General features: G+C 56.4%; 5 protein-coding genes across 5 annotated transcripts; 1 reads left to right on the top strand and 4 right to left on the bottom strand.

The window, feature by feature from the left end:
- Nucleotides 1–317: 317 nt before the first annotated feature.
- Nucleotides 318–1310, top strand: B0T15DRAFT_514408 (uncharacterized protein; the record flags this gene model as incomplete). Its single annotated transcript, XM_062868118.1, has 2 exons — nucleotides 318–599; nucleotides 708–1310. 2 exons carry the CDS (start codon nucleotides 318–320, stop codon nucleotides 1308–1310), a joined length of 885 nt encoding a protein of 294 aa, XP_062718144.1.
- Nucleotides 1311–1959: 649 nt separating this feature from the next.
- Nucleotides 1960–4475, bottom strand: B0T15DRAFT_440727 (uncharacterized protein). The gene is made up of 3 exons (XM_062865907.1): nucleotides 3019–4475; nucleotides 2583–2934; nucleotides 1960–2446 (listed from the first exon to the last, which is right to left on the bottom strand). The coding sequence occupies exons 1-3, from the start codon at nucleotides 4186–4188 to the stop codon at nucleotides 2373–2375; spliced, it is 1596 nt and encodes a 531-aa protein (XP_062718143.1). The 5' UTR covers nucleotides 4189–4475; the 3' UTR covers nucleotides 1960–2372.
- A 643-nt stretch (nucleotides 4476–5118) lies between these two features.
- B0T15DRAFT_562139 (uncharacterized protein) lies at nucleotides 5119–7650 on the bottom strand (the record flags this gene model as incomplete). Its single annotated transcript, XM_062870568.1, has 4 exons — nucleotides 5119–5559; nucleotides 5609–5825; nucleotides 5886–7470; nucleotides 7602–7650. The coding sequence occupies 4 exons, from the start codon at nucleotides 7648–7650 to the stop codon at nucleotides 5119–5121; spliced, it is 2292 nt and encodes a 763-aa protein (XP_062718142.1).
- Nucleotides 7651–8636: 986 nt separating this feature from the next.
- B0T15DRAFT_302693 (Cdc37 N terminal kinase binding-domain-containing protein) lies at nucleotides 8637–10976 on the bottom strand. Its single transcript, XM_062863833.1, has 5 exons — nucleotides 10743–10976; nucleotides 10575–10628; nucleotides 9155–10495; nucleotides 8765–9093; nucleotides 8637–8684 (listed from the first exon to the last, which is right to left on the bottom strand). Exons 1-4 carry the CDS (start codon nucleotides 10752–10754, stop codon nucleotides 8947–8949), a joined length of 1554 nt encoding a protein of 517 aa, XP_062718141.1. The 5' UTR covers nucleotides 10755–10976; the 3' UTR covers nucleotides 8637–8684; nucleotides 8765–8946.
- On the bottom strand, nucleotides 10737–15236 carry B0T15DRAFT_422424 (RecF/RecN/SMC). Its single transcript, XM_062865571.1, has 4 exons — nucleotides 14959–15236; nucleotides 12072–14898; nucleotides 11568–12012; nucleotides 10737–11492 (listed from the first exon to the last, which is right to left on the bottom strand). Exons 1-4 carry the CDS (start codon nucleotides 14994–14996, stop codon nucleotides 11200–11202), a joined length of 3603 nt encoding a protein of 1200 aa, XP_062718140.1. The 5' UTR covers nucleotides 14997–15236; the 3' UTR covers nucleotides 10737–11199.
- Nucleotides 15237–15732: the final 496 nt, after the last annotated feature.

Here is a 15732-nt window from a genome sequence, read left to right as displayed (position 1 = left end):
TTGTTGCGCCGCGTCTCTGCCCACCCTCTCATCATTCCTCCATCAAGCACCTCTACTAATCCAATCCAAAAGCGAACTCAGCCAGTTTCATTGCGCTTGCCTAGCCACGACATTCATCAACACACCTTGCGCATCAACATTCGACGCGTTGTTCCTAATTCTAACCAGATTCTCGTTTCTGCGAGCGTCGCAGAGAAAACCAGAAGTCACTTCGTCGAGATGGCACCTTGTACGTTAACGCCGAGCGTCCTTGCTACTTGCACCAACAAAGCATCCCCGATCCTCTTCAATTTCAACTGTTTCTCATTATGCCCACAATGGATGATCTTACTGACACTAGCTCTTCCCTGTATCCAGCCAGCGCCCCTCCTTCGCTCCCTCCTTCGGTCGAGGAAGCGTATCGCCGAAAATGCATCCAGCTTAAGCAGCGGACAAGCGAAGTTGAAGAAGCCAACGATGCCGCACGACTGCGGCTCGCGCGCCTCAAACGCCAGGTTGAGAAGATGCGGTTAGAGCGAGCCTTCCTGCTGGAGCAGCTCGCCAAGCGGACAAGCACGAATGTGGAGGATTCAGACGGCAGCCCGAGCCCACCGCCGACAGTAAGTTCCCAGCCGGACAACTCTTTCCGGCGGCGGTCGTCCGCCAACAGCGCCCTTCCCCTTCCGCGCGGATCAACGATCATTGACACCGTCAATCCGCCATCACAGCCTAAGGAGAAGCCGCTGCGTATTAAGCGTGGACATCGGAAGCCCTCGGTGTTCACCAACCTTGAAGCGCCATCCTCTGTCAGCACGGGGGGCGCGGGATCGACCTTTATAAGCCAGAACCTCTTGCTCCAGTCGCCCAGCTCAGACGCGTTTTCCGGCACGCAGCTGGGGGATAGCAAGGCCAACGGCGTTCATAAAGGTCCGCCCAAGAAGCCCGGGAACGCGTTCGATTTGTACTGCAATGATACTAGGCCGTCGCTGAAAGACAAGGCCGCGGAAGGCAGTACCAACACGGAGGAAGAGCTCTCGCGCCGATGGAAGGACCTGCCGGAGAGCCAGCGCGAGGAGTATCAGAATCTCGCCGACCGGCAGATGGCCGAGTACGAGAAGGAGAAGGACGCGTACGACGCCGAGGCCAAGGCGTCGTCAGATAGCGCGAAGACGGATGAGGGGAACGGCAAGGCCGATTCCACCGATCCAGAACGGCCCCGGGGCGCTTCGGCGGGTGGTGAGGGGCGCAATGTATCACGACAGCAGGACGATGTGGAGATGACGAATTACGACACAGACCAGGAGACGCAGGGAGAGAAGCCCGACGAGTAGAGTGATCGGTCTTCGGCGGATATTGGTATTGGTTATTTCAGACATCAACATCGTCAGTGGGAGATGCTACACAGCTTTTAACCTCCTCTTTTTATAATCAGGCGGCCCTTACTGCTGAGCTTCGTTGAGCTTGGCCTGCTTGTTGAGGAAGGGCCAGTGTTATCTTCCTGTATTTGTACTTCTGAGCTCAGTCAGGATTTCACGGGATTGTGGGATGGGATAGGCGCACGGCGTGGGTTAATCTACTTGTACCTAATTGCTTCTGCCTTGGGAAAATTCGTGACAGTACTGTGCTCATCTGGAAGGCTTGGATTTTGACGCAGAACTGATCCGCCGGTTCCAGATTCTCCGCAAACTTTGCCCATTCGGCCGGCAGCTCGAAGTAAAGCCCTCAGGGCAGGGGGGAGCCCATACCACCAACCTCCTTTGCAACGGATCATCGGCGGGGCTGGCTGGGGAGATTCTTGTAGTGTACAGGAAAGTCGCGCTGGTCATGATATTTGCCACGTTGCCTTGCGTGAAGACACCATGAAGCGCTGAGATTAACATTCGTATACCTTTCCAGAATTTACTCTTCTCCCGCTGTCTCATCTCTTGCCGCCCTGATGATGCTATGGTTCCAAGTGTAACAGTATGCTCAGGAGAGAAGTGAATGAAAGTGCGAGATATGAATTAGTGTCTTCCTGTGCCTCATACAGCTAGGTAGACATTCATTTCGGTGTCGGTTATCTTTGTCCGTACAGTCCCGACCCCAGCTGCGAATAAGGTCTCTACTAGGTACAGGTGATGTAGTGCTCAGGAAGTATACAAATAAAGTACAGATGGTGCTGTTTTGTCTGCGCGCCTAAAATCCGCCTCATGAAGCTTCCCATGATACAAGGACCGACCAAGGCGCCATCCGAGACGACAAGCCCGAAGCAGCCGAAAGGGATAAACCCAGTCGGAGGCAGCGGCAGAAGTATGTGACAGAGAACAAGGGATGCCAGCAGGAGGGAAAGCGCCGTGTTTCCTCACCAGAACCCAACAACAGGGTACTCCTTGGCGTCGTCCTGCGCCCGCGACTTAGACACCGATGTACAAGTCGACAATGATATTAGCCACCGCCACCAATATCTCGGCCGCGATGAGGACGATTACTGAGAGAAAGAGTCAAGTCAGCCGAAGCAAACATCAAACCATGTCAACTCAGAAAGAGCCTGTGGAAGAAGCCGGGGAAACACCCAGGGGAAAATCAAGGAACGAATACGTAAGCGATGAAAAAAAGAAACTCACCGATCCACTCCAACATCTCCCCATGACCATGACTCAGCTGCTCCTTCAACACGGCCAACAAATCCGCAATGACATCCAGACGTTCCGTGAGCAGTCCGACCCGCTGGTCCATCTCGAGGTAGCTCCGGACGGCCTGGTAGACGGGCTCGAGCTGGGGCTCGACCCAGAAGAGCTCGGGGGTATCGAGCACGGAGCCGTTGAGGTGGATGCTGATGCGGAGGATGAACAGCTCGCCGATCTGCATGTTGATCTCGGAGCGCGAGAGAGCGATCTTGCCCGTGAAGGCGAGCTGGGCGGGTATGTCCTTGCAGGTGTCGATAGTGGTGGCGATTAGTTCCTCGAATAGGGAGGTCTATTGTCACAAGCACGAGTGTTAGATGGGGGTTTGTGATCGCCAAACGAGTGAGGCGGGGAGAAAAGGAAGGGAAAGGCCGACCTTGACGCTTTGTGCCAGCGCATGGGAGATAGCCAGCTTTGTCATATAGTTGCTCTTGTCACGGAGGGTGATGAAGTCGTTGTATATCCGGGCCTGATACTCATGGGTGTAGTAGAAATTGAAGTTCTCCGTCTCCACGTCCTCGGGCGCGAGCTTTTCCACCTCGAACTTGTCAATTTCTTTGAGGAAGCGCTGCTCTTGTGCCGCTGACATGCCCCATATTACCACCACCCCATAGTTGAAGAGAAAAACCTCGGGCGTATGCACGTGGATGTCGAAGTTGGCGGTATCGCTGGCTACTGCGTTCTCGTCGGCCATGTGGTCAACGAAAATGTCATCGGCGATCTCTTGCCTCTCGAGCAGACCATTCTCGAGGGCGGAATGGCTGCTCTCGCTCGGCAAGTCGGCCAGGCTCCCCGTTGAATAACGCCTTTCCGGTGTGGAGTGAACTGCCAGGTGTCTTTCTTGCCGTGAGCTAGCTGCTTGCTTTGAGCTGTAGCTGTACGGCGTGTAGATGCACTCGTCGATCAGCTTCGGACTCACTCCTCTTCCTTTACCCTTCCCCTTCAAGAAGCGCAGCAATCCGTCCATTTGATATTTATTCGCCGTGCAGTAAGCCGTGACACGCGGTAACCTGTCACGGTCTGCTTTCCCCAGGCGGGCAGCATCGCGGCGTGCGGTCGGGTCTTTGATGCGGGTATATTGGGAGTAGACATCACGGCCGCTCTCTTCGTCGACGTTATCGGCTTCCAGCTCTGGGTTCGGTAGAAGTTTGAGCTTCTGGGCGTTCTTGGTACTACGCTGTGGGCCAATTTTGGAAGCTCCCGTTGGGCCAGCGACCAGCGGTAGGCCGCCGACCGAATGTCCACCCTGCAAACCGCCAAGGCTGTTGCGTCTGCGTAGCTTGCTGTTCAAATTGGAGAGCATGGGCGGGCCACCGCCGAGTCCACCCGTACTTATAGCCGACGAGTTGGAAGGGGAACTTGGCGCGCGGTGTTGATGTGATATCCGCGTACCGTGGTAAGCAGTTTCAGGTTCGATCGTCTTCGTGACGGGGTTGGGATTGAAGGTGACCGTTCGCGGAGGCCTCGATGGCCGGGGGACTTCGGTGGACGGCGAAGCGGTCGCGGATAGGAGGGGTGTGTCCTCATCAATGGTCGTGCTCGCCATGGCGACGGCGGGCGGCTGATCACCGCCGGTACTAAGACACAGGTCTCGGCCCTTACTTCTCGCGTCTGGGTGTCACAGGCAAGGATAGTGGCTACTGCTTTTCCAAAAGGGACTGGTAACCTAACCGCTTGGAATATCAGTTACTCTCCCGGCCGTCAGAGGGTTTACCGGGAACCTGTCAGTGTGAATTGGCCCAGCTGCCGAGTTTAATCATGTGGTTTGGAGTTTCACTGCTTGATGACGTCTGGGCCGTTCTTGGACAAGGGCCGGTTGGTTCCACGGCTGCGGGGCCCGCTAACTCTGCATGCCCAAAAAGGTTAAGCTAGCAGCCTGCCCCGAAAAATACATTTAGCTCTTCGGCATTGCACGTTGCACAGCATCTGCAGGCCATTTCTTCGAACCAATGCCCGCGATTTCTTGGGAGGCTAACCTAGTGTCCACGGTTGTATGTACAGCTCTAGGATTCATGACATATTTCCTACAACTCGCAGCTTACGGTTACAGACCTGGTTACTGCAGTGGAGACACGGTCCCCGACTCTGATTTTCTCGTTGCCCGGTCGATAGCCCGCTCTGTTTTGACCCCTGAACCCATAAGTCAGGGGAGGTGCATTGGAAAGCAGCAGCCTCGGGGAAGCATAACTAGCCTTCACGTTATAGGCGATATCTCTTTATGCAGACAAGGACACGAGTTCCATAGAGTGTCGTGTTCATCATATATCTACCGAGTCATCTATTGCCTATCAATCTCACCGAAGGATATGCAATATAGCGCCTCTCATCAACTTCCTTTCACCCAACTAACTGGGCCTCCTTGCTGGTAATGCAGATGTAATGTAGGTTAGATTGATTCAAGCTGCCAGTATTCCACGAACTTCAGAGACAACTCCTATTCGTAGCATACATCTAGTATCTCTGTCCACACCAATCTTCACTCCTCCTCCTCGCTAACTACTACGTCGCCCTCCTCCACGGGACTCGGCAGTGCAGCAACCGGCCCCGTCCTCGGCACGGGTCGCGTCGGTTTGTCGCCCGTTACTTCCGTGTTTCCCATGCCGCTTATGATTCCACCGGCGCTGGCGTTGGCCTCAGCCCCTTCGACCACCATGTCCCCGAGATCCACCGGCCCCTTCAGCTCGCTCTCCACGACCTGCACCACAAGCCGCAGGAATTCCCACCGGTGCACCCCTCCCATCGGCGCATCCCACTCGATTATGGCCGGCGTCGTGCAGTTGCTCTCGCCGTAGCCACGCTCCTCGAAAGCCTCACGGACGCCGGGCTTGACCTTGTACTTGTAGTGGTGATGGTCCTCGATCCTGCTGTTCTTGGGTTTGGCGAGCTCCAGGAAGGTGGACAGCGCCGCCCGGTTGGCCTGCACGCGGGTGGTGTAAGTGCCGTGGAGCGCCATGGGGGATGTCGACGAGGTCTAGGAGGCTCATGTGCGAGGAGAAGTTGACGGTCGCAGCAGATGAGGCTCGAGTTCGGAGGGCAGGGCTGGGGCTGGGGCTGGGGCTGGGGCTGGTGCGGCCGTTATCTGTCCTGCCGTCAGCCTCTCCGGCCTCTTGCTCTTGCTCTTGCTCTGTCTCTGCCCCTCCCTCTGTTTCGTTTTCGTTGGCCTGTGCGGGTTCTTGCTCGAGACTAGATTGACCGTCGTCGGTGTGACTGTCCTCGTTTCCACCCGTTCATTTCCATCCCCACCTCTGTCCCCATCCTCTGTCCCCATCCTCTGCCCCGTTCTCCTCCTCTCCCGCAACACCATCCCCATCTCCCCCACACTCGAAGACAATCCTCGGCCCCGCGCCACCCGTCCGTTTCTTCACCTCCTTCCCATAGTAGATCATCGACCACACATCAAACCTCTTCCGCCTGTAGATCGCCACGGGAGCCTTATCGACCCTCGCGTTACACCAACTGCCCATCCTCGCCACCAAATCCAGCCCGGCATCATCCCGGCCACCACCACCACCACCACGACTCTGCTCAACCGCGTTACCACTGCCAGAAGCCGACGACACGAGCGTGCGCAGCTCGTGCGCCTCCTCGCCGACCCAGAAGAACTGCACCTCCCCTCTCTCGAACCAGACGCACCCCTCGTACAACCGTAGCATTTGATGATCTTCAGCAGCAGCAGTTGTCGTGGATGACGATGACGATGATGATGATGACGACGACGGCGGTATCGAGGAATGAGAGGACGAGGAGGGGACCATCCGCCAGGCTTTGCTGACCACGCCCTTGCGCAAGGCGTCCTGTCGTCTTGCCGCGTCCGCGTTGGCCTGTGCTGGAGAGAGGTGTGCGCTGCAGCGGATGGCCCGCTCGCTGCCTCCCCGTTGGTTTCGTAGGTCGCGGGTGGTGGTGGTGGCGGTCGCGGCGGCGGTAGTGCGAGGCGTAAAAGGACGGGTACGGTAGACTGCGTATTGGATCACCGTGCGGTCTGGGCTGAGGGCTTTGAGGATTGGCACCGTCTCGCGCTGGCGCTCTTTGTGGATGGCTGGTTGCGAGACAAGTTGGGTTCCTGGTTCCCGGTCGGGACTGCGTGGCTGGCGGCGGATGCGGTGGGGGATGTGGGCGCTGTGGGCTTGGGCCGACGGGAGGATTTCCATGCGACGTTCGGGTTGCATGTTGAGGATCCGAGACTGGGTCAGTTGCGCGACTCGGTGGTTGCCGGCCGGCGGTGGAGGTAGACATGGTCGGGTCCCGGCCGGCTGGCTGGATGATGGGGGTTGGACATTGTGCCTTGCTCCAGGGAAATTAGATGAAGTCGGCTGCCTGTTGCTGTTCGGCAAGCTGGATATGACCTGGGTTGTTCTTTTGACGGGCTGCTTGGATGCGATCTTCTGGAACAAGGCCGCGTCGTCCTCAGGAGTAGCAACTGCCGGGCGACGGCCAGCTGCTGTGAGACCGCGGGCGCCGGTAAGTTTGGCTTTGAGTTCCTCGACCCTTCTCCTTGCCCTCTCGGCTGCTGTGGTTGAACTGTACTCGTTGAAGCTGGGTCTGTTGGTGTTGGGGCCCTGCTGGATTTCCCGCTGGATTTCCCGCTGGATTTCCCGCTGGATTTCCTGACGGTGCTCCTGGCGTAGTTGTGGACGAACTGCGGGAGGCGGCTCCAGATGGGTCTCTTGACGGGCTTGCCGGCGGGGCTCTCGTTGGGTACTTCCAAAGGGATCTTGGCTTGATGTCCGACCGGTGCTGTGCTGATGGGAGCCTCTATACTCCTCCTGGTGTTGTTGTTTCTCGCGGCCGTTCTCATCGCGTTTCCGCCTTTTGGCTTCGCGATGGGGGGCTGGTGATACTGTGTCAGAGTCATCTGGAAAGTCGGTGAGATCTATGATCTCGGGAATCCGTCGCTTGGTCGGAAGCTTGGCCGTACATGCTTCTTTGGTTCTCGTCTTTTCTTGCGCTTTGGCAACGGACTTAATACTGTTTGCCTTGGAGTCTTCCCGCTTTCGGCCGGAATAGTCATATTTCTTCAGGAAATGGCTTCTTTCGACGCTGCCAGACCCCTCAGCACCGAGTGCGGCTATTGACGCATCATGCCCCAAATTGCCAATCAAAGCAGGCCCTGATGTCCCATTTGGGGATGGAGTACGCGCCGTGCTAGCCACCAGGCCGCCCGTGGAAGACGGTGTTTGCTTGGTTGCTAGTTGTGATGGATGGTCACACTTGTTTTTGCATCTGTGGAGGGCTGCTAGAATATCGTTTTCCTCTTCATCTGAGCTCTCATGGTTGGCTGAGACTGTAGTATTTGTATCTTCGGATGGAATTGTTGGCGCTGTATGTTGTGGAGATGGTCAGTAGCAAGTTCCCCCTGACCGCAAAGTTGGGCTAGCAAACCGGTCATTTGTGAAGCTTCGTCTGGAGCCGTAGCGTCACTAGTTTGGCCCTGTACGGTATCTGAGCTAGGACTTTTCGGGGTCGGCTCTTGAGGGTTTGCCGTGCCAGCAACGTCCCCATCTTGATGTGACGGCAGCTGGGAGGCTCTCGAGTCAACCGCGTTTGCGGATGTCTGGTCATCAGCGACTCCAGCAAAACCCCAGCCTTGAGAGAGAGCATGGCTGGTAGGTATTCCCGTTGGTTCCTCCATGACTTTGTTTTGGTCATGTGTGAGAGCTGCTAAACTGTGCGAAGGTGAGCCCTGCACTTCGCTCAGTCGTCGTCGAGTGCCCGAGTGGTGGAGCTTCTCGAAGTCCAAGAAGCGAGGCCATGGCAGGTGATGGTGTAAAGAAGGTCTGAGAAAGAAGGTGAGGGTACGAAGTGGTGAATGTGATGAATAAAACAAGGTGGGAGGTAAAGAGTAAGGAATGAGGTGAAGAGGGATAGGGAGCCGCCGGGGTTGTCGGACGGAACCCAAAAAAGAGTGTCGACAAAAAGGGCAGGATTCGGCGCCAACTTATGAATATGTAGAGGTTTCGTAGCAAGCTCGTAACAGAGACGGTCTCGCTCATAAGCTATCCAGATAAGGAGGTCTCCCAAAACGGATGAAAAGAGGACGGGAAACTAGAATTGCAACTCTTAGCGGTCGCATTGCTTGACAGCTTCAAAGCCTTGTTGGTGAGAAGGTGCGGCGAGGTACTGACCAACTGAAGTTCACGATGAGTGTTGTGATCATCTAAAGCGCGGTCAAGGTTGAAGTAAACCCACCAAACACAGAAAAGAAAGAACATCACATTCAATGCACACCATCCCTCCGGATAGACGCGAGCACACAAGGTTGGATATAAGACTAAACATAATCACCCATTCCCACCACCCACAACCCTCACTCCGGATCTGGAGCATACTCGGCCTCTTCAGCCTCTTCAGCCTTTGCTGCCTCTTTCCTCTCCTGTTCAAGCTTCTTAACCTTCTCCTTGCCTTCCTCGGTGGTGGCATCGATAATCTCTTCCTCGAGACTCAGAATCCCCGCCTAGCGCAAGAAAATTAGCCTCATTTATAGCGAAAAGAAACGGAGAACCGGGTCAATCTACCTCACCCAACTTCCCGACCAACTCCTCGGCCTCATCGACCTTCATGTCGCCCAGCACCTTGTTCACCTCGTCCAAACTGCCCGACTCCAACGCCATCTTCATCTCAGGACTAAACGACTCAAAGATCTCCCTCCCTTTCTTCACCTCGGGATCCTCGCTGCCCTTCTCCGGAATCCGGATGTTGATCACCGTCCCGGGCTCGACAGCATGCAGCTGGATCTGCTCCACGCCGCCCTTTCCCTCGGCCTCGTCTCTCGCGCGCTGCAGCACGATCTCCCTCGCGCGCGTCCTGATCTTCATGTACGTGTCCTGCACGTCCTTGTGGAAGACCTCCTGGGCCTGGTGACCCTGGGTGGTGACGCGCTTAAAGAAGAGGGCGACGCCGTCGCGGCCGAGTGCGCGGCAGTAGTGGATGAGCAGCGCCTGGTGCACGCAGTTGCGCGCGTAGTCGGCCCGGTTCTCCATCTGCGCGTCGAAGGCGAGCATGAGCAGGCCCTCGTGCTCTTTCTCCGTCAGGATCTCCGGGTGCTGCGAGAGGAAGGCCGCCGACTCGCGGTATTCGCTGGCCTTGATCTGGGCGAACTGGCGCGCGAGCGGGGACGCGCTGATCTCTTGGTCGTCGTCATTGTCATCGGCGTTGTTGTTGTCGCCGGGCTTGGAGCTGGATTCTGCGGGGAGGGAGGAGGCCCCTGCGAAGTTGGGGTTGAGGAGCTCAACCTTGGACTCGCCGGGCCCGGCGCCCGAGGATGATGACTTCGATTTGTTGATATGGGAACTGTCGAAGCCCGTGTGGATGCTCTCGCTGGTAATCTTGCGCGATGCCTCCCGCTCGAGCTCGGCGAGCTTCTTGATCAGATCGCCCTGCAGATCCGTGACCTTCTTCAGGTGGTCCTCGATCTCCGCCACCATGCCGTCATATCTCTTGTCCTGCTCGAGCTTCTTCTCGTCGAGCGCCTTGTTCACCTGGTCGAGGAGCGTCGCCATCATCTTGGTGTACGTGGGCTGGGGTTCCTCGGCGTTGTGCACGCCGGCTGGGCGCGGGGGAGGCTGGTCGTCCTTGGGGTCCAGCCCCGCCGCCGACTCCATGACGGCCTGGAAGGCCACCTCGCCCGGATTCCTGGTCTTGGCTTCGGATGCGCGGGACTTGAGAGCGGCGAGGAGGGACGAGATGCGCTTGATCAGCTGGTCGTTGATGATGCGCTCGTACTTGAGGGTCTCGATCTGGTGCTTGCGCTGCTCGCGCTCCATGTGGATCTGGTGCTGCTTCGCACGGATGAAGGATCGCTTGTCGACATTGGGATGCACCTCAATGTCCGAGTCATCACTGAGCTCGAGCGCGTCCTGGGCAGGCCAGTCAGCTGCGTCAACTGTGCTCGACACGAGACGGAGGAGGGGTCGGGAGTTTGCTGGGCCGGCATACCCACTTGCTGTAGTCAACCGGCATTGTGCCCGTTCGCGGTGGTGCCCGCGGTGCCTAGTACTGGTCAACTGGCTTCGGTTCTACAAATAATAGGAGCCACGCAAAAGGCACGGTTCGGATGTGTTCACCTCCAGAGATGTCGGGTGTTGTGGTCAAGTGCAAAGTTACCTGAGTGTGCATTGAACAGCTCCCGTCCCGATAATGGTGGGGTAACTTCTAGAATCGCATGTCTAGAGCGGCAGTGGGGCAGAATGATATCGAAGCTAGAGCTCAGCTCCGAATGGGCGACAAGCTAGGTCGAGAAAGCCCTACCCTACCAGCGCCCTACCAGTGCTCAGCTGAGCTTGGGTATTCAATATGCGCTGAAGAAAGCTAAAAGACGCGTAGGATATAGCCGCTCCGCTGTAGGAGCAAGCTAGATAGTCCTCGCCTTACAGCTACTGCCAGGCACCTGCCCCTCCAACGCCGGCAACCGTCGGGTGCCGCTTGAGCGTACAAGCGATGCCCCATCCGCAAATCCACAATGAGATGTAGCTCCATCCATATCAACCCTACTTGACCACCGTGTAGTACCAGCTCACCAACACAGTAACACAATTACATACCAGGTAAGCCCCACCGTCCCTCACTTCTTCTGCCCCTCAACGAAATTCAACGCCTCCTCTGTCGGCACACAGTCGATTGTGCTCGTCTTGTTGTGGAACGTGACACCATAGCACTTGTCGGCGACATGGACAATCTCCGGCCGGAAAGTGGTGCAAATAAACTGTGTTTTCTGCTCCCGCGAGATGGACTGGAGCAGGCCGGCGACAGCCGTGCGATACTGCGCGTCCAGGTTGGCGTCGACCTCGTCAAAGATGACAAATGGACTTGATTCGGCTGCCTGGAGGGCGAAGATCAGGCACAGAGCGCACAGACCTGGACGACCGCACTCGTAAGCAAGCATGGACGGGAGAGGAGGGGATCGTGTCTGGCCTAAAAAAAAGAACTTACTCTTCTGACCGCCACTGAGCTGCTGAATCTTTTGCTGTTCGTCCATGACCTTGGAGTTGAAGGACACGCTGATGCCTACGCCCGTGTAGCTCTCCACGCCCGTCGGCTCCTCGTCCGAGTCGTCGGCATTGCCGTTGGCCTTCTTCGCCCGGTCTGCCTTGCGCTGGATTACGAGCCGTCCGTGGCCCGCAGGAACAAGCTTCTCGAAAATGGTGGCAAACTCCCTCGACACCTGCTTGAACGTGCGCTCGATCGCCTCGTCCTTCTCCTGGTCGAGATGCTCGATCAGCGCCTCGATTGACTTTTGCGACGTGTCGAGCTCCTTCCGCCGCTTCAACAACTGATCGCGCTGTGTGGTGAAGCTGTTATACTGATCGAAGGCCTTCTTGTTGATGTGCTTGTACTTCTTGAGCGCCTCGTTGACTTTTCGGAGCCTCGAATCAATCTGGCGCCGTCAGTCGGATGAAGCCCCTAACTTTTCCACCGATGGACACCTCTACTCACCTGTTCTGGCTTCATCTTCTCGTACTTGCCGAACGCCTCCTCTGGCAGGATACCGAGATCCCGGATATTCTTGGCATACTCGGCGGCTTGTTGAACAAGGCGGGCCCTTGCCTGGATAGCCTTTTCCATTTTCTTCTGGTGCTGCTCTATCCGCTTCTGAAGCTCTAGGAGCTCCTGCTCCTTCTGCGCCATTTTAGCTTCGAGGTCGGCGAGTTTGCCGCTCACCTTCTCTACTTCCTTCTCGTTCTCCTGCAGCTGCTGTTCCACCTCGACCATGGTTCTCTGCGCCTTCTTGAGCTCCCGCTGCGCCTCCTTATAGCTCTCGCTGCCGCCGGCCGTCGAGTTCTCAAAGGCTTGGCTTCGCAATTGATCCTCTTGTGGCCGGAGATGGCTCTGCAACTCGGTCTCGAGGAGCTTTTTGCGACCTTCCAGTTCGAATCGCTTCTTGCTGACTTCCTTCAGCTCACGCTGCAACCGATGTACTTCGGCACTGAATTCCTCCAGCTGCCGTTCCTCACTGGCAGTCAGGGCTTTCTTGAAGTCCTGGGAAAGCTCCGCCTGATAGGTTGAGATCGAGTCGTCTAGGTCCTTGAGGTTCTTCTCTACCTGGGTCTGCCGTTCCACGGCCGCCTCAAGGTGAGCTCGCTCGCGCTCCAGCTGTGCGTTCTTCGTCCGCAGCTCCATCTTGAGTGGCTCGAAGCCCATCTCGAACTGGCGCATTTGCTGTTCGAGCTTGTGCTCCTCGCCGCTGGCACTCGTAACCTTCTGATCGATCTCTTCTATCTCCTTCCGGATCTTGTCGATGTCTGCCAGCTGCTGCTCATAGAGGTCTCGCAGCTGACTGACCCGTCGGACGGCGTCGAGGCGTGACTTGCGGGCGTCGACATAACCACCAGTCATTGCACCTCGTTTGTTGGTGGTGTCACCTTCTGGCGTGATGGCGTTCAGACCGTGAGTCCGGGCGTATTGAGATGCAACGGTCAGGTTGGGGCAGACGATGGTGCGGCCGAACACCTGTTGAAAAGCTTTCTCATACGCTGGGTCGTACTCAATCTTGCTAATAAGAGGTTGCGCGTCCGACGCCCTGGGCATCTTGGCATGCTTTGGCCGTAGCTGTTCGAGAGGCATGAATGTTAAACGTCCGCCATACGTCTTGTACAGATGGTCGGAAAGCATGGTTGCGGTTCTGTCGTTGTCAACAACGTAATGAAATAGGCTGTTTCCAGCGACTTGCTCGACGGGCAACTTGTATGCCTCGACCGGCACATTCATCAGTTCCGCCAGAGTGCCGTAGGCGCCGGGAATATCCCTCTCTCGCTTTAGCCGTCTGATGGACGCGAGACCCTTGGCTGTAGCCGAGTCCATAGCCTGGGACAGCGACGACTCTGCTTGATCCCTCTCCGCCCTGGTGTTGGAGAGTAGCGAGCCGAGCTTGTCCTCCTCCCGCCGGAGCCTCTTTCGCTCTTCGTGCAGCTGCTCCCGGGCCTCCTGAGCCTTGGTCAGCTTCTCGGCGAGCGATACTCGGTTCCCACCGTAGCCCTCGATATTCTGGCGGATGTCCTGGATCGACTTCTCCAGCTGAGCGATGGATGCTTCGACCGCATGTACCTGTTCCCGGGCATCTATTGCGTTGGCCTTCTGCACAGCCAACGACGTCGTGGCGTCGTTGATTTCCTGCTTGAGAAAAGCATCCCGCTCCGCCTTCGTCTTGAACTGTGAACTCCGTGTCTGCTTGGTCAGCAAGCGGTTTTTGCCCGCTACTGCCTCATCCCGCTGCAGTCTGATCTGGGCTTCTTGGTTCTTCCACTTCTCGTACTCGGGAGTAATCTTGGAGAGGTCTGACTCGGCCGTCTGGATTTTCCGCCTAACCTCCTGTAATTCGGCCTCCTGCTTCTGCTGCGCCTGTTCCCGTGTGTGGCGGGTCTCATCCAGATGCTTCACTTTTAGTTCCGCCTTCGCGCGCGCTCGAGCGGCATCTCTCCGGTCGTCGTCCAGCTGTCGCCGTTCCATGGCAAGCAGATCCAGGTTTTGCTTGAGTTCGTGGGATTCTTGGTCCAGCACGACGATCTCCTTCTCCGTTTTCTGGAGTTGCACACGATCTTTGCTCGATGCACCAGTCTCGCCCTGCCTCGCTTCCTCCACTTGTTCTAACGTCTCCGCATTTGTCGCTTGCAAGCGGTGCCAGTGCGCATACTCGAGACACCTTCGCTCCCTGTCCTTGTCCTGGAAATCGCGGAGTTCATCCTTCTCCTCTTCTAGCTCGCTCAGGCGCTCCTCGATGTACGCCAGCGTCTCGTCGATCTTGTCACGCTTGCTGTTCGTCTCGGCCATGATCTTCAGGGACTGTATCCTGCGGTCGTCGTATGTGTTGGTCCCCGCAATCTCTTTTAGGAGGTTCAGCCTCTCGGACTCCTTCATGTTGGTGATCGCCGCAATGCGGCCCTGGGGCACGATGTAGAAGGGGTTCTCTTTCGCAAAACCGGCCGTCTCGAGGATCTTGAGCACATCGGCACGAGTCTGGACTTTCCTGTCTACCGAGTACTCATCCTTCTTCAGGCCGATTGTCCGGCGGATCACGACCTCGTCACCCGGCTCGCTGAATCGTTTGTCTTTGTTGTCGAAGATGATCTCGACATAGGCAGACATGACGGCGGAACCTGACCCTTCGTGCAACAAGGCCTGGCGTTCCTCCCGGCTCATGTTGGTGTACGCATCGCTGAGGACGAATCGGATCGCAGCGAAAAAATTACTCTTCCCCGAACCATTGCGCCCGACGATGACATTGGTACCTGGAGAAAATGGTTCTATGACTGTCTGATCCTTGTAGCTGTGCGACGCGGTTGTTAGTGGACTGGAAATCCAGCGTTTCTGGCGGGTCTCGGCGCACCTTTTGAAGCCTTGGATGATGATCTGCTTGATATGCATCTTTGCGCTGGCGCCGTCGACTCGACGGGTGAGTCAAAACGCCAAGAGAAAAACGTTGCGGTCAGGGTCCTGATTCCTATGCGCGCATCAAGATTGGGGATCAAGGCTGGGGCGAAATGTGGAAATGAGCGGTTGTTGCTCTCTGCATTTCGGGTGGCTATTGTGCGACGAATCCGTAGATGCTAGATACACAGTAGTCGCTGAGGGGGACCGCAGGCAACGCGTCTTGTCGCGCTTGTGACAACTCTTGGTTCGTAGAAGCTCGGGCCCACCTTGCATGCATTCGACTAACTGAACTCTTCACGTGACACGACCGAGTTCAGGTCGCGTTTGGTTTAGGACTTCGCACGTCATCTTTGAGACTTGGATGGGCTGAGAGTCTAGGAATGCTTTGTATCTCTCGCTGCATTTTCCCTCTCTCAACACTCCAACATCTGTTTTACTTCCGTTCTTTCCCTTGTGTTTTCGTTGTTGCAGAAAAAGAAAATTGACCTGCATACCTTACCTTCCAAACACAGTGTGGTTTTTCAGACACAATGGCGCACACCCTTGCATCAAAGTTCGGGAGACAACGGCCCAATCCGCAGTCCGGTCCAACGCGTTTTCCAACTTCCAAGATGATCCGGCGTCAGGTACCAAATTATGCATCCATTCGGGCGATCACTTCTATGGTACATTTCCATACCTAGTGATCCGTGGAACACTCTTGAACATGTAGTTCGCTCCTCTCTTCTCC

This window comes from Chaetomium strumarium (genome assembly GCF_033439665.1).
Source record: "Chaetomium strumarium strain CBS 333.67 chromosome Unknown B0T15scaffold_7, whole genome shotgun sequence".
In the NCBI taxonomy this organism is placed as follows: domain Eukaryota; kingdom Fungi; phylum Ascomycota; class Sordariomycetes; order Sordariales; family Chaetomiaceae; genus Chaetomium; species Chaetomium strumarium.
This window is presented reverse-complemented; position numbering and strand designations above follow the sequence as displayed.